Here is a 20,591-nt window from a genome sequence, read left to right as displayed (position 1 = left end):
TCCAGTCTGAAGTGGGCAACCACATGAATTTCACCTGATGACAACCAGGAATTTCTTAATTTGTCTTTTAAGAATATTGCATCACTTATTCAACACATAGTGACAAAAAAACAAACAAAACCCACACCTAGATACCATTTCTTCAGCATACAGTGTAACTGCACATTGAGTAATATTTACAGAGATAGTTCCTGTGTCCTTTTACAAACTAGGCTGAAGGATTGCTCAGTTATGTTCAGGAAAGCTAACATCAGCTCTGGTTATTAGTCTCAGGTCTAATCAAGTGCATCAGTCTGCTCCTTCTGATGAAAGTTTTCCTGGAAAAATTAATCTCTGGGTCTTACCACAGTTCGACCATGAGCAGTTGCAGCAGTATTTTCTTTGAGATCTTATCCTAGTCTCACGAGTAAGCAAGGTGAGAATTTCTTTCCAATTTCCTACACTGATGTTAAGCTGATTACATCCTTGGTAAAAGAAGTTTCCCATGTAGCATGTAAAACCTTCATGAATGGCAGGGAAAAGAAATGACCAGGGCATTTTGTTGTATGCTTCTTAATCAATAGTTGGATTTCTTTGTTCGTTTCTTCTCTTTACTTTTTTCTTCCAATTGGTCCCTGTTTACAAAGTTTAAAGCCCCAGATCAGGCTATGATCTCCAACCTCCCAGAGCCTGACGTTATGTTAATGAACTTAGGACTAAGAAAATGAACTATAAATTAACAGCATCCTACATCAGCAGGAAGTGCTTTGGTATTGGGTGATTTTTCTGCCAATGGCTCATAAAGGTTAAGCTGTTGGTTTTCAACCTGCATGGGCAACCAGTGGATTTACTCCTTGGAGAGCTACGAAAGCCACTAAGAAAATCAACCTTTTTCAGCAGCAGAAGTGTAATGCCTAGAGGTGCCCACTGGAGGAGGTGGTTGATGTTACCTCAGTCTCTCTGAAGTTACAGGCTACCTCATGCTCAGTTCTGCCTGGTGAAGTTCAGAAAGGGCTGTTTCTGTGACGGCAGTCACACTGCTGATGTGCAGTGCTACACCAGCTGAAGCCTTAGCTGTGAGGGAGCAAAATCCCTGCCACAGCGGTCCCTCAGAGCACTGGAAGGCTTGGTAGCATGGCTGGGATGTTCCCCTGCACCATCCCTACCCTGTGCAGGAGTGTGGGCTTCTCCACCACAGCTCCTGGCTGATGGAACCATAGAGGAGGACACTGAGGCAGATGTGACTGCCCCAGAACATGGTGGCCAGCAGGCTGGGATCTATGGCCTGTGGCGTGAGATCGCAGTCATGGCTGAAGTCAGTATGGTTGTCAGGCTGCTCCACACTGACCAGGAAGAAGAAAGGGGCTGGTAGAGAGGAAGGTGAAGGCCCAGAGGATGCCAATGGCGGCCTTTACCTGGTGGTTGGTGACAACCACCTTGGCCTTGAGGGGAAGCAGGTGGTGAGGTAATGCTCCACGGTGATGGCAGTGATGTGGAAGATGCAGGTGCAGCCCCACAGAGGTAGTGGGTGAGGCAGCACAGCAGCTGCATGAAGGGCCAGGGCCAGAGGCCATGGAATCCATGGACAGCCCCAGGAGGGTGAGCAGGTCTGAGACAGCCATGCTGCTCAGGCAGACGTTGGTGGTGTCTTCATGTTGTGACAACATGGATGCCCAGCACTGCTGGGGCATTACCCACCATGCCTACCATGAGGAGCCCCAGGCAGCCATGATGGGGATGAGCACCCACACCGACAGTGCCAAACACAGCCGCTCGTTGTGGCTCACCCTCACTGCTGCTCCCACCACCACCCCGCACACCACTAGGGGACATGGCCACCTCAGTCCCCACCAACACCCAAGGGGCAGCGTTGCCCCTCAGGCCTCAGCCCCTGCGCCCACCACCCCTCCATGTGGTCCCACTGCCCCGGGAGCTGTCACCATCAGCCCTGGCCCAGCCAAGAGCAGCTGCTGCAGAACGAGAGCGTGCTTCAGCAGTGGCGATACACGCCAAAGCACAGACCAACCACCACAAAAAAGAATGATACTTTTATTTTCCACAGATTTTTAAAGATACTTTGCTACATAGTTTATGTTATTTTCTATCAGACTATACAGGTTCGTCTTCATGGAGTCCGACGTTGTACAATTGTAAAGTGATATGTTTGGTAGTGTATCTATAACATTTTAAAAAGTTTAGAGTTTTTCTCTTTTTCTCTTAATTTATTTTTGGAATGTACAGTTTATGAGGTAAAATTAAGATTACATTAAAAACTGTCTTCAATGCAGTAATATGCACTGAGGCTCAAATGGCAAATACACTATTAAATGACTATCAAAAATAGGAGCTCATTTGAATTTTACTATGAAAAACAGAAGTCACTGCAGATTAACTGTAGTAACAAATCTTACCGTTTTAGACATTCAACCGTAAGAAATCTCTGGGCTCTTACACGCAACCTCATTTGCACTGCCAAACATGGCACTTTGAAGAAGGTTCTAGAAAACATCAGTTATCCTGTGGGAAGGTATCAGCCTATACGTACAAATGACAGCTTGGAAATTAAGTGTAAACATACAGTACATCTTAAAGACAGAACACTCTCGCCACGTGGAGGCCGAGTTCTTCGCCATTTCTTCTCTTTTGTTGTTTTAAAGGCAACGAAACTCGGCAACATTATTCTACAGCACAGATCATTGGACGTAGAAACAATTACAATACATGCCCGTTCTAATATAAGAGAAATTCTTCAGAGATCTTCAAAGCACAAGACAGAGGTTCCTTTTTTTATTATTATTAAGACCAACAGAAGTGTTTAATACCATTAAAAATGCTAAACTGAACACAACTAGAAGTCTTTAATGATCCACTATCTTGTAACTCAAATAAATTAAGAGTAGCTAATTACAAAGTGTATAACAAATAATGTAAGTGTGATGAGACAAGGAATTTTTTTTTCTTTTAAAGATAGTTTCACTACAAGCTTTGTGTCACTGGCAATCATTGACATCCAGCGAGATGTTCAATGGGATACTTGATAAAATTCAGTCTGGTCATTCAAGAACTCACAAACGCAAGCTCACAAAACAATGATGAGTTATGCAATTGCAAAGTGCTCTAATGCAACATTAACTACATGCAATCAACAATTTGGTACAGTATCCAAAGAGACATTACATTAAACATTAGGATCTCAAGAAAAAAGCAGCTTTTAAGTTTTCTGGTGCAAATTACTATGCTTCATCTTCTGATTTGGTGCCCCAAAGAAAGAGAGAGAAAGAAAGAAAGAGAAAACAAAAAATAAAAGGCAGTGCTTGATTCTGGTGGATACGGCAAGTGGATGTTGGGGAAACAGCAATAGTTCAATGATGAATTTTATCTCAAAAACCTATTAACTAGCCAAAATCAGAGGGCACAGACATCTGTATAAACTGCATCCAATCAAAGGTCAACTTTGGAAATGTGTTTTCAATTAAAGTAGGAAGTCTAAGAAGTTCTCTCACACTCTCCCTTCTCTATTTTTGAGAAGTAAAAGAGGCATTTTTGTAAGTAAACATCAAATCCTGGGGGCAAGATAAACCACTTGTGCCATCCCCTTGTAGTCTTTCGAAAACATCTACTTGCAGTGAAGAACTCCACATTTATCAGTAAGAAGCTTCCTTCATGCATACTCTTCCATCCAGTTTATTATTTGCTGCCTGAGAAAAGCCCCTTCTGTTTTTCAGCATAAATCTTGCTTCCCAAATAATTAAGACAAATGAGGAGGTAGAAATACAGCGCTAAATTGCTTTCACAGCATCAGATTAATATTGTATACAGCACAAGTTTGTTAGTGTAAGTTTTCAATGCGATTACACATTCTTCCCTGTGACGGTAGCAACCCTTACAAGAAGTGTGGGTCAGGAAACCATTCTTACACTGATGTTTACTGGTCAAACCCTTGTCATTAAACACACCTTGCCTGCCCCATACAGAGTTTGTACTGCAAGAAGGCATATTAAAGAAAAGATTGTATTTCTGTGGCTTGCATTCTAATAACATGTGTCAGCCTATACCTACCGGTAAGCATTTAAAAGTGGCCAAAAAGGTTTGCATCAGTCCCAATGCCGGTGCTAAATGCCTGTTTGTATTTTCTTTTTTGTAAAAGCAAGAGAACAGAATTACTTTAGGTTATGAGAAAGTAAAATGTAATGGGCAGTGTCCTAAAATAAACCTCTCTTCTTCACTTTATTACAAAGTATTGAATGATAACAGCAATCAGAATGGAAAAGATAGCAAAAAGTGCAAGGATGACAGCAGCGCACACTTGGTCGCTCTGTGACCATTGTGTCCTTGTGGTTTGCACAGTGTCCTTGGTGCTTGCCGGTGGTTCAGTCCTCTGAGAGATGAATAGCACTGGGGCACTGTAGGGGCCTGTCAGGTCCTGGTGACCTCCTGTCTCTTGGCACTGGCGAATGGCACACGCGCGGAAACGGTATTCACAGTTCAGCTGGAGGCCCGTGTATCGGAACGACCAGTCCGGACCCTTATAAATCTGGCATTAAAGATAAAACAGATACATCTAATAAAAACATCCTACATACACATCTCTCTATGGTTTATTTATGGGGGAAGTAACTGTAAAAAGGGGGACTCCTCACCAGTGTTTTCACCCATGCAAAAGAAAACAGACAAAAAGCTCACAAGTGCAATTTAAATGCCAGGTAAAGGCTCCAGTCCCTTTGCTGAAACCCAGGAGAAGTACTACAAGAGCTTCTACAGCATGGTGAGAACATGCTGAATTAACTGTTAGAAGACCCGGTGTTGGTTTACTGACCACTTCCAGTGTAAATACTACACCGTGGGATGTAACGTACAATATTCCATCAGAGGATTTTAGGGTAATTAACTCTGTATCAAGCTACTACATTAAGTCTAACCCAATGCAACATACTTTATTGTAGCTACAGTATCCTGTGTTCAAAATACTATTAATTTATCCCAGTAAACACTGTTCCAGGAAAGCTCTAAGGAGTCCTCTCTGTGATTCTCAATTTCATCAGATCCTAAGACATAGATGACTTGTCAGGGTGTTCTCCAAGGGTTTCCCAGTCGTCTGCTTAATGTGAGCTCACACTGAGTGCCTAATTCAATGAAATCCAAATGCTGTTTTTTCAAATTTGTTAATTTGCAGCTACATAAAGTCGTGTAGAAGCCAATGAAATGCCATCCCCATGCAGGTGCAATTTTCCATTTACAGGTGAATCAGTAGGTACCGAGCTCTTAGGTGGGTAGTGCATTAATTTCTTTCTTTAAATCCCTTCACACCTCATTATCAGGATACAGAAATACCACATCATGCAGAAGTTTTCCTTGCAGTTATCATCCTTTAGACAGTATTTTGCAAATGCAAACTACCAACCATTCAATGAAAGAAGCAGGAAATCTCTTCTGATTTTGTTGTTTGAAGAGCTCTTGCTGTGCCTGTGGCTCCTCACAGACTTAGAAAGCCCTCTGACAGCCAAGGCAGCTGAGCTTTACTGGAACCTACAACCTAGAGATTTCCCTTTCTCTCAGGAAATGGCTCTCACCCTGAGACAGGGCAGGTCATTGGGAGTGCAGCTTTCTCTAATTCTGCTCATTTGTATCATGTGTTTGGTAGCGAGCAAACAGGGCACAGACACATACAGCCTATTTAGAGTAGGAAGGGGTGACTGGCCACAGCTACTTGTCCCCAGTGCCTTGCCAGAAATTGCCCTCCCCTCAAATGTGTTTGCTATAGTTTTTATAGGGTCACTTCCTAACCCCCTGAAAAGCTTGACTGATGTATATGGCTCAAACAGCAGATTACTAACTTATTTTGCCTTAATCACGTAGGGAGCAACTCATGAGCAACTTGGCTGATGGATCAGCAGGGAGACGACAGTGAAGTTTAGGCAGGGAAGTGGTAGTAAACAGCTTAGAGCGAACTTCCAGGACTTTTTTATTTGTTCACATCAAAGAAAACTGTTACCATCATGTCTAAGTATCTTAAAGGCCACTTACATGGTGTTTACTTCTTGACTGTTCCAATTTTAAGTTTTGCAAACTTGTCTCCTCATTTTATTTTAATGTACTGTGCTGAGCTGCTCTGGAGAGCAAAAAGGAATCATGCACCTCAGTCTACTCTGTTATTTCCAGGCTTAAAGCGTAACCTTTAATTTCTTGCCCAGATCATCTGGCAATGCACACTGCTGATCACAGGCTGATTTGACTCCATGTCGAGAAGCAGCACTGACCATACCTCAATTACAGATTTCATACTGCATTTCCAATTTTAAGGTTATGATAAAGAATATCCACATGTCAAGGTGACAAATACCTTGGAGTATGATTCATTTTTTACTGAAAAATTTAACAAAGGGACACAACAGACATAGCACTACACTAGAAGTTATGAATTATGAAAATATTAAGATATATGATCTACCAAAGCACAGGTAAAACTTAGTACTGACCTGTAATAAAATTATAATAAACTAGAATTGTGTTTCCTTTCTGGAAGGAAACCTGATTGCTTAACACTGTAAAACAGTTTCCAAGCCTGATTTCACATCAATTATCAGGCAGTTTATAGGGAAGCAAAATTAGCACTGCCCATCCTCTTTTAAATACAGACATAGTTGTAGCTTGGGTTCCCAGCTGTATCTTTGGATAATCAAATGTGAAATTTAAACACACTCACCATTGCTTGACCCTTATAGTAACACAGCATGCCCTACTACGGAAATGGTCCTATGGTAAAAAACTTATCACTGAATTACATTAAAAATTTCCCTACAGCTGAATGTCTACATTGCATAAATAGGGGGTCTTTCCTACCTGCAGTTCTCTGTACAGAAGTATGACCCTGTCAAAGTCAAAACTTCTATAATACTGCTTACTGCCTTCAGACAGCTCTTGGTGCAAAGAGAGCCCTTTGACCTTTTTCTCACAAGTCTCATTTTGGTACCATTGGGTGGATGTTTTCTTTTTTTTCAGTTTCCTGAAATTCCTTCACCACCTGAGGTGAGGTGCAATTTAGTGCAATGTTTATATTCCTTACATCTTTTTTCTCTATGACAATGGTTTTAGGAGATACTACCTTTTATTACTTAGTAACAAAAAGTTAGCATGGTGCCGAAAACCATATTGTCAACACAACAATCTATAATCTAAACTAGTTACCACAAATACTAATGGAATTAAAATACAGTAACTGAAGCACATCATACCTGTTTGAATTCTGAGTCTTTTCCCACCATGACCTGAAGACAGTAGATAACGGGATCACCCTTCATGGGCTGCAGAACCTCCCATGTGATCTCACAAGTGTGATCATTTATCCTCTCTATTCTTGGCGCTGAAGGGAGCAAACAGAGGTGAAAGTGAGCTCCGCTTTCCCAATCACCTAACACTGTTATGTTCCGACCACTTGTGAAATCCTGTATTCTATCTGCTATCTTGTCTCAGAGAAACAAAAGATTCAGATTCAAATATGTTATTCCTGCAACATTTTCTGGAACTACAACTAACAATTCACACAGGTCTCTATTGCTTGTTTACGTATCATCCAACAGAAAGCACTGCGCGTGTGTATCATATGCAAAAGAACCCCAACCAACCCATAGCTGCTATGCTGAAAATTATACTAAACATGGTAGGAAGAATTTTCACATCACCTTACTATAACAGCCTGGTCACTCTCTCCTGCTAAGCAAGGATTCTAACAAAAAAACCTTCTTCTGTCAAAGAACTCATTAAGTTCCAAGTCTCCCATTTTTCGAGTGAATATTTTAGAAGTTTTAGGCAATGAAGGAACATTTCCTTACTGTCCCTACCTGCATCTGGAAAAGGGCGTAGCATCTTAAACACCCCACATACAACACAACACTAAAACCAACTTGTCATCCCCTCATCCCCCAAATGAAGAAAGAAGCACCTTTACCTTTCAAGGCAGCTGGAACAGATCTGGGAGTAGTGAAAACGTATTCTTGAGAAAGGGGACCTTCACCAGCTTCATTACATGCCTGAATACAAAATTTGTATGATGTTGACTCACTGAGCCTTTGTACTTTGTATGTATGACATGGTCCTCTGTATAAGGATACAAACCTGGAAACAGAAAGAGCAGCTTATTTTAAACACAGAAAGGATTTCCAAAAAAGCTACAGTTTAGTCTTGAAATCTATTCCCCCAGTTTCCCAGAATCTAATGAGAAGCACAGAAATATTTATTGCAGAATTAAATGGTGTTCTGGCATTACTACACAACAATAAGCTGGTTTTCCAGGGCCAAGTTTTTATTTCTCACGTCTTTGAAATAAAAATCTTTTACACAAAGAGTACTACAGACTGTGTCTGGGAAAAATGATCCTGAGCATCTTCAGAAACCCTTCCACACCTGAACCAATGGGAAAGGATAGCAGCTCTCTCTTTCAGCAAGCTGCGTACACTGCTTTTTTTTTTTTTTGCCATCTAGTTCTCCAGCATCTTTAGCTTTTCAAAATCAGGTAATGAGATTTTAGCTTTTTGCTCCTTTGCAACTCTCCCTTACTACTAAGAAGGGGTTATAGATCCAACTGCTCTTGCACATCATTGCCAGAGATGGGTGACTGATGAAGCTCACTCAGACCTGCAGAGGAGGCCAGAGTCATGCTTGCAGCACACGCCAAGTCCTACTGTGGGAGCTTTGCAGACTGGCCACTCTCCTTCATGTTATAATTCTTACACAGACTGATCATGGCAGCTTTCATTAGATTTTCAATTTTGGTATCCCCAGCACACAGCACAAGTTCATCGGTTCCTGGAGAGGTTATCTTCTACTTCAACTTTTTCTTTTCTTTTACATTTAAAAGATAGTACCCGAACATGACCTAGTCTCTGGTAATGAATTTCTTTCCAGTTAAGAGTCTAATTTCTTTTCCTCACTGCAGAGCAAATTCACCTAGTAGATGTCTTGTACTGCTGTCAAGCTAAAGCTACTCAGAGATTCAGATGCAGTACACAGTGTGGCACTACTGTTCATTTTACCATTCAGGCAAGGGTACTTGCCGTACCATCTCAGCTTACGTTCCGATTTAACATGAGAAAAAGGATCCCTTAAAATAATAAGTTGTACTATATGAGTTTATTTTCCACTAAAAATAAGTGCATATACAGACAACAGAGAGTAAAGAATTCACCACTTCCAATATTAAGTACATAAAATCCAAAAGACTGATTAGACTTGATACTTTGACAAAATACTTGACCAAATGGGAGAGAGAAAAGCGTGCTGGTATGAAACATTTCATTAAACTCTTCATATTGAATTATAAATAAAAGCTATGAAGTTTTTGATCTTGTACTTCCCAGCATGGAACATTAGAGCCCTTCTGGCCTTGCCAGATGAGATGTTGTTCTATGTCTGTGGTAAATTCAGCAAAGCATATAGAATTTTGCCCTTTGCTGCCATCTCCCAAGCATCAGACCACAGTGACAGAGGGCAGATGAAAAGGATGCCAAAACCAACCTTCCGTTCTTATCCTCCATTTGAAGGTGGTACTGAATGGAGTCAGTTAGTGCTTTTGCAGTTCCCTCTCCCCACTTCAGCTTGAGAGTCTGAGAACTGTATGCAGCACATTCCAGTCGAGGTGGATCTGGAGGAAGAGGCTTTGTTTTCAGTTTTATGGTGTGGCTGAAAGGACCTGCTCCGAGACTGTTCAGGGCTTGAATTCGTACTCTGGTATTTTAAAAGAGAGAATAAATTAACTTGAAATTAGATTCTAAAAAATAACCGGTCATTTCCATCATTCACATTCAAGAGAGAACAATGGTACCAAATAGATGGTATTCCTCCAGTGAAGACCTTTATCAATATTATGGTTTGACAGACTGTCATGAGTATGCAGGAGTGTCATCTCTCTTGCCACAGTTTAAGGAGCTAGATTGACCAAAATAAAAATTTCTTAGCATATTTGCATCATTCACATTAGTGGAAAGACACAAAAACTCTGTCAGCCACTTCAAGAGCGGTCCAGCTTCCTGACCCTGCAGGCTTTGTACCAAAATTTTTGATAGCCACATTGGAAAGATGAGGGAAGCTGAAAAAAACCCCACCTCCAAAAGAAACGAATCCTTATCTTTGGCTATTAAATCAGGCGAGCTCAGGGATGACTACAGGGAAGTTTTATGTGCATTCTGGAACGGATCTGATTTGTGTAATAATAAAGTCATGGTGCCCAGCCACCTCTCTTGCTCTTTTCACTAGTAACACATTTCTGGGTGCTGCAAACACAAGCTAACTTGGTTCTGCTTTGAAAGGGAGAGAGGGAAACTAGAAGTCAAAGGACACATGGCTGAGGGGTTTGTAGAACACAAAATTTAGGGATTTTTTTTTTTTTTGGCTAGTCCATGTAAAACAATGCTGGCATTAGGTTTACACAAGTAAGAATTAAAAGGATTAGCTAATAAATTAATTTCTAAAACTAAAAAAGCAGAAAACAGAAATCTGAGGTTCTCTGCATCTCTCACAGGTAGCCACAGAGAACAAGGTGAGCTAATCTCAATATGGCAATGAACATTTGCTTGTCTAAAACATCTAGGTAACTGTATCTAGGTAACTGAAAAAAAGTAATCACAGTAATCACATTGTGCGACTGTCAATCACACAATTTCAAAATATTGAAACAGAAATGTGTGCAGGCTTATGAATAAATATTTCTCCTTCACTATAGTAATATTTAACATTATGATAATGTATTATAGCACAGAACTAAGGTTAATATATGCAATATTTTATTTGCACAGAGAATTGGCATGTGTATTCTATAAAAGCACTTTTGTGAGTAGAATCTTAGAATAGAATCACAGAATGGTTTGGGTTGGAAGGGGCCTTAAGAGATCACCTAGTTCGAACCCCACTCTCTCGGGGCTGGAACTAGATGGAACAAGATGGAAGATGGTCCCTAGTAGAGGGGACACCTTTCACTAGATCAGGCTGCTCAAAGCCCTGTCCAACCTGGCCTTCGCACAGAACTATCTCTGCAATAGAAGTTCCTGTTTTTTATAGTTTGTTGACACAGAGAGCAGTGGCTCTTCAAATTGCCAGCATTAATGTTAAATACTTGTAAGGCTGTCAAGTAGCTGTGCAGGGCATACCTGTAGGTAGTATCTGGCTGTAAGCCCTCTATAAAATAGTTCAGAACCTTCCCGACAGTTATTGGTTGCTTATCTCCAAAGTCTATGCTGTAGCCAAGGATTTCAGATCCGTGGTCACAAGGTTCTTCCCAGCTTATAGCAAGGCATGTGGAAGGAGAATAGTGTGGACTTTCAACTTCATCTTCACTTAGTCCCTGAAGACAAGTCACAACTGCAGGTACAGAGGCTGGAGTCATACATGCCACTACTTCACTGAAAGGGCCTGCACCTGCGACATTCACTGCCTGTAAAAGCAAAGGAGACCACATTTTTATGGGAGGGTCAATTCCCTTTTCCAGATTTCACTAACAATAGTTTCAAGTCTTTACCTGAACCCTGCAATAGTAAATAGTGGCAGGCAAAAGCCCTTTCATTTCACAGCTGAGCCCAGGCCCACAATAGGACATCTGCATACATCCTTCCACACCACCCCATTCCAAGCGATACTCTGTGACATCAGCTCCATTACTCACTGGAACCTTTAAAATGGATATAAATAGTTAGAAGTTAAATTCACTGACCAATGGAAAAAAAACCACAAATCAACCAAAGTCATCACATGTGTATGGTCTTTTCCATAGACATGTTATTCTCCCATTTCTTTGCTGATTTTTAATTTAAATACCCCACCAGAAAATTTCTTATCTTATGAAAGAAACAAAAGAAAAACACTGCTGCTGTTTTGGATTAAATACTCAGAGACAGCAATCATACCAAGCTGCAGAAAATAATTGCTCAAAAGCATGTTTTTTTCTTTACCCTTCTCTTGAAAGTTGAGTATTTGCTACTTTCAGCACTAAGCTATGTGCAGGTAAGTGACTGAATTCAAACACATCAAAGGATGACATTCGATGCTCCTGAGCTGTGACTGATACGGACTCCACTTCTCTCACTCACAATGAGATGTGTTTGGTAAGAAAACTAATGCAGCTGTGGATGGCTGTGCAGCTGTCAGGGAGGATGGGGTAATTTCTTAATGTTCACTGTTGCTGCTGTAGATCTAACAGTTCACCTTAACAGCAGCAGGAAAATACAAGTCAAAAAATGCAGGGATGACAACAAAAGGAGGGGCAGCACTTGACACGCTGAAGGTATAGCTACCAGAGGAACTTCCACAGGCAGGATGTGATATAAACTTCAGGAAGTTCAACTAAGACAAAGGCAAACACAAAGTCCTGGACCTGAGACAGAACAGTACTGGCTGAGGAGCAACTCCACCAAAAGAAGAACCCATGTGTCCTGGTGAGAAAGTTGCATGTGAGTCAGCAATACGTGTCTGATGAAGGCAAACTATGTACTGGCTGTATTAGCAAAAGAACAGCAAGAAGGCTAAAAGGAGTAATGATTCCCCTCTACTCAGCACTTGTGAGGCTGCATCTTTAGTACTGTGTCCTATCTTGGGCTCCCCAATATAAGACAGACATTGACATAATGGGGTAAGCCAAATAAAAGGCCACTAAAGGGGACTACAATGAAGAACAAAGGTAAAGATTATTTGGTATCAACATGATAGGGGAGATCTTACTGCTACCTTAAATTACTTACTGGTAGGGTACAAAGAAGATGATGACAAATTCTTGGAAGTGGCACAGTGGCAAGACAAGAAGAAAGAGTCATGACTTGTACTAAAGGATATTTTGAGTAGACATAAAGGAAAAAAAATTCTACAGCTTGAGACTTTGGCCAGAGGCAGCTTTAAGAGGCTGCAGAATCTTCACCTTTAGAGATAAGTTAAACTTGACGGGACAAGGCACTGAGAAACCTGACTTAAATTTGAATTTAGCTCTGCTTTGACCAGAAGGCTGAAATAAATGACATCTAGAGGTCCACTCATACCTTAGATACTCTGTGACTGTATAAACCAGACATCTAACATTGGTCAAATTAATCCTACCTGAACACTGTGAGAGATTCAAAAGGTTCTGCCTTACAGACATTGAAGGAGAGCTCCTCTGTCACACCCATCAGGTGTGTTTCCATTAGGAAACATCAATTCTACCTTCCAGGTAATATAGTTGAATCTTTTGGGTTTTTCTCTGTACAGTTCTGTAACTCAGATATTTCACTCCATCTTGAGCCCTTGAAAAGCTGTGTTTAAACAGTATTGCCAGATAGATTCTTCCTTTCTACAAGCTTATTTTTTATCTACTGCATCTTTTTAATCAAATCTCTAAATACTATGGGTTTATAAGAGACTTTTGCTGCATTATTTCTGATGTAGTAATATAAAATTAAATCATCTTATAAAACCAGCAAACGCAGAATAATCAACTATAATATGTGTATATATTAGCTCTGAGGAAAGATAAGTACATTAAAGAGCCTGCACCACTCAGAAATGCAGTGCTGCAGTTATGGTGAAATTCTTAAAAGAACAAAGATCTCAAGTACCTGCAGGCTTGAGATCTGTAGGTACATATATGACAGGTATATATCTGCAGGTATACCTACTGAGTATCAGCTAATCAGTTAAGTATGTTTAAAAATGTGACTAGAATACAGACTTAAGCTTTTAAAGTTGAAAATGTAGAAGACAATCATGTTAAGATAGGTGCAACATGGCATTCTTACCTCCCATGACACCTGAGCGCATGCAGCAGATCTGCATGCCACTTGAGGGGGCCTGCACTGATCTGGTGGTCCAGGTGCTGTAGTTATTTCACATTTTTCCGAGTAAAGTCCGAACTATTAAAAAAGGAATTGATAGAAATAAATTGTAAAAATAAAATTACCACTTTTTAAGTTAAGAGTTTACCATAGTTGGGACACAGAATCACAGAATAAAATACTGAAACTTTGCATTACTTGCTTATAAAATAAATATTTGTGGAATGTGAATTCAGGATTTATTTCAGTATTTGACTATTCTCCAAAACAGCTCAAGAATCTTCTCCACAGCAAATGCAATCAGAATAAATTTTACATTTCAAACTCTCAAGCAAAACAGGAAAGTGACATCCAAATCCTTATTTTGAAATTTTGTGATGGCTGCACTGTAGATCACACAATTTGTAATTGCCTATTTATATCTATCTCAAAGAAATAAAGAATTGAAAAAATGCTTGAGCTATAAACCACTCTTAGTAGAGGGTGGGTAAGAAGTGAGGTCAATGCTTTAAAGCCTTAAGTTATAGACTTGTTCACAAACAGCAACTGGTTTTGAGAGTCCTTATGAAGAGAATGTTATGGAACAAATGCAAGCAGCCCTGCCTGCCTCTCTGTCTTCAAATAAGGTCTTTGGAAATGTAATTAAATAGAGCTTGTTCTACAGCAACAGTTGGTTTAAACACATTTAATACTCCAAATAGAGAAAATAGTCTTGTAACTGATAGAACATTACTCAGAAGTTAAACTAAATATACAAAAAAGAGCTACGAAATGCTAATAATTATGTTCTAGAACACCAACAGTGGTAAAAATAAAGATCAATTTACAAAGCTGTATACAGAAAATAATTTACTACCTTACTTCACATGAGAACATTAAAGTTGCAACAATGCTTTGATAAAGTACTTACCATTTTCTAACCATTTGCCAATGCTATCATTCAGATACAAGACATAATGAGATATTTTCCCTTCATCTAAACCCCTCTTTATAATAAACTGATGTTTAATGGTCTGTTCCCACATAACGATAAGCCATGTGAATCAGATGACTCTACATCAGGAAATCCTAACTGTTGTTAAATGTTTCTTTTAAAAGAGAAGATCCTTATTAGTGATTGCAGTCTCTGGAACTAATTTCATTCCAGACTGTCTCCTTACCCCAGCCTTGTTAGCTGCTCGCAGTCTGAAGCTGTATGTCCTCCCTGGAAGAAGGCTGCCTACTGTGCATTCAACATCAGAGCCTTGGTAAACCTCTCTGTGTTCATCCGTTTCTGTATGACACATTTCCAGACCATAGCAGGTAATGGGTGAACCACCATCTACCTGAGGTGGTCCTGAAAGTGAGAAAGAATGAAAAGCTCATTTAATTTTAAGACATAACACATTTGTATCCCTTACACTCACTAACAGTTGTAATAGAATTACCCCAGCGCAGCTGAATTTCTCTTGCTCTTGGTCTACCCTGTAGCCTTGGAGGCTGGCATAGGCCAGGAACCACTGCTGGTGTCTGCACCAGTAAAGAATCAGATGCCTACAAAGGAAAGATAGATTAATAAAGGGGCTAGAACAAGCACTATCTATTATGGCACAAGTAAAGGCAAATGACTGAGTCAGAATCAGGATCTTCCATTTTATGAGCTACATCTTCATATACATGAAGATGCTTAAGTGATCTGGTATGTATTTCTCACAATACCTATATAAACATGCTCCAGTAATCACAAAATATGCAAAATTAACTTTTGTGTTTTGGTACACATGCAAGGGGTAGAAATTAAAACTGGTTAATTATCGGTACAAACCTAGTATAGATGTTTGAAATACGAAAATGTAAACTCATTCTCTTTTTCAACAGAGTGCAGTTTAATGATTTCTAAAACTTTACGGGTTGTATACTTTCTGTACAAGAATCCCTCAGAGAGCAAGAGTGGGCAGAAACGTCAGTCAGAAGAGATTGAAAAATATTGAAATTTCAACTTTTTCATTGCTTAGTAATACCTGATGTGTAACAAACCACCTCTGATTTGAAGTGCATGCAAAAATACATAGCATAACAAGCAGCAGATGGCACTCACTATTCTAGATGCAGACAGAAGTGAGTCAGTGTGTGGTAATTAGCTTCAGTGTGATACAGAACAAATGTGAGTTGGTAAGCCTTTTAGTTTACAAAAGAGATGCATTTTAGAGTCTCATTTCACAACTGCTTTCTACATATGTTCCAGAAGAGTGGGTTGGAAGTTTTGCGGCTTTTCAGTTCTTTTGAAATAGATTGTTGCACTGAACAACTGATGCTACTTAAAAAGTAGAATGTTTCTCATGAGGCTTGTCTGTGACAAGCTACAGAAAGTTTAATTACATATTTCTTTACTATTCCTCTGTGGATTTCTGACACCTTCATAAAGTATCTGGGCTTTCTAAAAGTTATTTGCTCTTTGGTACTCAAATAATGTTTATTCTAAACTAATGGAATAGGTTTGGGCTGAGGGGAAGGAGGCTGGCAGCCCAAAATTCTCCAAAGACATATATGCATTTGTGGTTAGGAGACTGGAAGTATACTGCCTTCCCCCTTTCCCTGTACAACAGCAAGCTCAGCTCTGATGACAGGGAATGCACGGCAGCTGAGCCAGCACTGAAGGGGTTCAGATTTATTCTTAAGACAAGGTAGCTATGGGCAAGGCTTTCTTTGCAGGAGACTTCTATGTTGAGGAAGAACACATAGAAAAGGGAGGCTAGGGAAGAAATGGCAAACACCAAGAATACAAGGCTGTAAGTTTTTCAGGAGATCAGCTTGACAGTGAAGCCCTGCTGCAAGTGTGTAGAAAGCCAGGGCTGGCTTTGTTACACTTGCTGTTGGGAAGGAGGGAGAAGAATACTGCATGATATTTGTGGCACTGGAGGCTGAACTACACCACAGAAGGTACAGTGCAAGTGTGTATGTAATGTGTATATACAAGGCAGCATAGCAGGGCACACACGACTGGCTGGGAATACTGAAAACTAGGGCTATGTAAACATTTTGACTGTGGCTGAGACAGCATGAGAAGAGACTATGGAGCACAACCCTGTAAAGCCAGAGGAAAAACTCTGTCCTCCCCTGGCTGCTGGGCTGAATTGCCTGCTCAGGCAGGGAACTCATCACATAGAAAACATTAAATTAGCACTGCTGTCTTGGGTTAGGCCTTAAGGAATGACATTATACCACTGCATCACACAGGAAAAGACATAGTGTCTATTTCTGTAAAATTACTTTAAACAAAATACAATATCGGAAAAGAATATTCACATGTATTTCTTTAAAAAGTGGGCAGAAACATGAAATACTGTACATCAATACTTGAAGTTTTTCAAGGTACTACTTATGGCCATTTTGTTAGGCTCTTCTGTACAATATTTGCTGATTAACTACTGCACCAGATTTCCTTTAAGAGTGAAAAATTTTATTTAATAAAAATATTACCGTGCTTTGTCCTCCTTCCCCAACGCAATATACACGTAATCGATAGGAACAGCCAGGATTTAGTCGGTCACACACATGTTCCCTAGCAGCTCCACTGTATATTGTCTCCCATTTGTTTCCTGAAAGGTTAGGAATAAGCGTGCAATGAACCAAGGTGTAATTTGCCACACTTCAGCACCAGCCACAGCAGGGATCCTAGCTTCCGTAAGTGTGTGCATGATGTTTATAGAAGAAAAAAATTAAGGCTTGCTTTGAGTTTCCTGGACAAAGATCCAATCATTTCATAAAGCTAGTTTCCCAGGTAAATTTGTGTAGATCTGCTGAAATATCATCCTTATTCACATTAACTAGGAGAGAATTTACTTTTAATGAAGAAGTTACTACTGGACTAGGAAGCACACTCAAACATAATAACCACATAAACAGAAAAGCTACAAATGCAAAGTTTTCCATGGAAAAGAAACTTTGAATGACAGCATTAATTCTGCAGACTGTAACTACAGTTTACAATTGATAAAGCTTGTTCCTAAAGCACTGGAGAAGTATGAACCTTCATTCTCAATGTGACTGTGTTTCTGAATTTATAAGGTTACTTAAGAGGTCTAGCTTTTAAAATGATTTAGCTGGATAGCTTTATGCCCAGTTTAAAATATTGTTAATTTACTTTCTGTATAAAAGAACAGAAAGGCAAACAGCAGAAACAGTTATTTCAATGGTGTTACTGTTCTCCTTTAATAGTGATAAATGGAGCACTAGTTTTCATCTATCACACACATCCAACTGTTTTCTCACCTTAAAATGTCTGAAATGTGTGATTTCATTTCCAAAACAAAATACACCTCATTAATCAGTAAACCACAGAGCACCTCTTTTGACAGTTTTGAGGCATTTTATAAGGCAGAAAAAAAAGAACCTTCTGCAGACAAGCACCGACACCCCTGATTTTTTTTTAATGGCAGTCCCTTGCAATACCTTTCCCTATTATAATACACATTTTATTCTTCCCACAGGCACACATATACAGGAAAAAAAACCCACAGCTGAATGCCAACATATGCTCCTAATACTTACCATTTAAGCCTTCAGACATTTCTACAACATATGTGTTTATCGCTGCTCCTCCACTGTCTTTTGGCGGATCTATAAAAACCCAGCAATATTACAACTAAGTGAGGTAAATCCAATGGTTTTGTAGCTTTTGAAGAAAATTTACAAAAGGCAAAATCAACAGCTAACTGGAGATGGGTGCTTATTTAGACAAATAGTATCCTAGTTCAGGATAGCTGCAAATGACTCAAATTCTCCTCTATATGAAGCTGCCAGCTCACAACCCTATCATATACTCTACAGATGATAAGTGTCAAGTGAATCAGGCACTCTGGAGATGCCACAGCAAATGTTTCAGTTAGTTTGACGTGTTCTGGAAGGCTGCCTGATTATGGTTTCAGAGACACAGTTCCTAATGATCCTGTAATTTGGACTGCAGATAGGAAAAGATTATCATACTGATTTGCATATAAGAATATTTCAAAATGATTTAAGGACAGGATTTAAAAAATATAAATAGTCTGGGAGGGAACAGAAGACAGGAGCTTCTGAAACTTCATCTCTGAATTTTTAATACATCACTACAAATTGAGTGCACTACCCTCCCTGGTATAATATTCATGTACAAGATATGAATCTACAGACCTCTATCTTTGACATACAATCCTGCAACTCTCTCAGAGCTGACTTAAGAGACCAGCAGAATTAGAATAATGTGGAAAAAGAATACTTTGGACAAACATAAAGACAGCTTGATACTTCAACACAGAAAGGTACTGCTACCTTAACATTACATTATGTATGTGCTGGATGAAACAGTGTTGCCTCTTAGACAAGGGTTACTATCATATCACACCTGCTAAACAAAATGACACTTCTTATATGGCACGTAGCACTTTCTTGGTTGGAAAGTAACAAATTACTCCAAATGAAAAATAGAATTACCACATGAAAATGAAGAGGGTATTACTGTTCAAAATAATGACTATTAAAGATTTTATGTATAGATATTTTAACTAGTTTTCAATTTACAAATTAGGTGCTTCTAATACCTTCATACATTATCTATCATCCATAAAAGATCAAGTATTGGGCCCTGATGTAGCAAAGCACTCTGGAAAGATGCAAGACTGGACTTGATGAGTTCTAATTATACTCTACACGTAATTATCAATGCAAAAGAATTAAATATGCTATTAAGCAGAAATAGGTAAGAAGTTTAGTTACCTCTGACAATAAATAACACCTTTAACTGTTTGATTTTCTGCTAAAGTACTGCATCACCCAGTACTGTTTCACCTTCTGTTTCACAGAATAAGGCTAAAAAAAAACCTGGAAAAGTTTCTTAAGAACCTTAGCGAATAGAAACATTTATGTATCAAACCCAAACACTGAAGAGAAAGATGGAACTTGGATCTTTGTTTTCAGCACAATCTTGTGGCACCTACTTTTTGTGCCAGAGAAACAGAACTTTTGTAGTACACCAATTACTGCTTTTTTAGTTACTGTAGTCACCTGCAATAGAAGTCCCTGTTATAATTTGTATATTATTCTTCCCACATAATCATCCTATTATGCTGGTACCCTAATTATTTTGAATCAATATTTTTCTCTTAGTTTCATGAAAATGGATCATAATGGTTCAGTGAACTGGAGTGTTACGCAAGTAAAACTTGGACTTCTATATACAAATATATATAAAACACTAGATATATATATGTATATATATATATAATACAGACAACATACTCTAAACAAGAGTTGGACAGCAATCTTACCCCAGATTATTTTAAAACTCTGTGCATGAATTTTTCCTTTCACTGAGGGTTTTGAAGGTACCCCAGGCTTGTCTGCACATGTAATGTACTCTACTGTCTCACTTGGACTGCTTTTCCCTTCTGAGTTATAGGCAATGACCTGCAAATACATTAAAAAGTATTATAAACAGAACAGATGCACTAGCTAGTGGTATGCTGTTCACTGTTAATGGTAAGGTCAAACTAATGTATATAGTTATATTAGTTATTATATTATATAATTGTAACATATATATTATTATATTAGTTATATATTATAGTTATATATATTATCTATTATTATATATAATGTATTAGACATATAGCTACATAACAAATTATCACAAGAACTAAAGCTATTATACACCTTCATTTTACATTTTCATCAATCCCATCGTTAAACAGGCACTATACTGAGATTAAAAATTCTTGCAAACTGCAAGCTAAAAAAGTCCTTATCAAAGCCCCCCAAACCCTAGTAATTGTGAAGCATAATAATACTACTAGTAGTAATAGCAACAATAAC

The 20,591-nt window shown here is 39.1% G+C and overlaps 2 protein-coding genes across 10 annotated transcripts in view; both read right to left on the bottom strand.

Annotated features, from left to right (window-relative positions):
- Positions 1-1,048: 1,048 nt before the first annotated feature.
- On the bottom strand, positions 1,049-2,612 carry LOC133271732 (motilin receptor-like). Its single transcript, XM_061458165.1, is given in 8 exon segments — positions 1,049-1,342; positions 1,344-1,426; positions 1,429-1,494; positions 1,497-1,556; positions 1,559-1,644; positions 1,646-1,706; positions 1,709-1,818; positions 2,563-2,612. Coding segments are annotated over 8 exon segments (717 nt in total). The 3' UTR covers positions 1,049-1,141.
- FNDC3A (fibronectin type III domain containing 3A) overlaps positions 2,013-20,591 on the bottom strand; it is a 123,357-nt gene continuing 104,778 nt past the window's right edge. For all 9 annotated transcript variants that reach the window (XM_061457364.1, XM_061457363.1, XM_061457371.1 and 6 more), the window contains 12 exons: positions 20,048-20,186; positions 18,294-18,362; positions 17,223-17,341; positions 15,191-15,296; positions 14,924-15,099; positions 13,728-13,841; positions 11,486-11,635; positions 11,118-11,401; positions 9,490-9,699; positions 7,925-8,091; positions 7,212-7,339; positions 2,013-4,513 (listed from right to left, as the gene is read on the bottom strand). In XM_061457364.1, the coding sequence (XP_061313348.1) occupies positions 4,202-4,513; positions 7,212-7,339; positions 7,925-8,091; positions 9,490-9,699; positions 11,118-11,401; positions 11,486-11,635; positions 13,728-13,841; positions 14,924-15,099; positions 15,191-15,296; positions 17,223-17,341; positions 18,294-18,362; positions 20,048-20,186 (1,974 nt within the window). In that variant the 3' untranslated portion in view covers positions 2,013-4,201. The remainder of the gene's footprint in view (positions 4,514-7,211; positions 7,340-7,924; positions 8,092-9,489; positions 9,700-11,117; positions 11,402-11,485; positions 11,636-13,727; positions 13,842-14,923; positions 15,100-15,190; positions 15,297-17,222; positions 17,342-18,293; positions 18,363-20,047; positions 20,187-20,591) is intronic.

This window comes from Pezoporus flaviventris, unplaced genomic scaffold (genome assembly GCF_033815535.1).
Source record: "Pezoporus flaviventris isolate CSIRO_AGI_PZ_B2104156 unplaced genomic scaffold, CSIRO_AGI_Pfla_v1 ptg000025l, whole genome shotgun sequence".
Lineage (NCBI taxonomy): Eukaryota > Metazoa > Chordata > Aves > Psittaciformes > Psittacidae > Pezoporus > Pezoporus flaviventris.
Note: the sequence above shows the minus strand (reverse complement) of the source record. Positions and strands in the feature narration are given on the sequence as shown.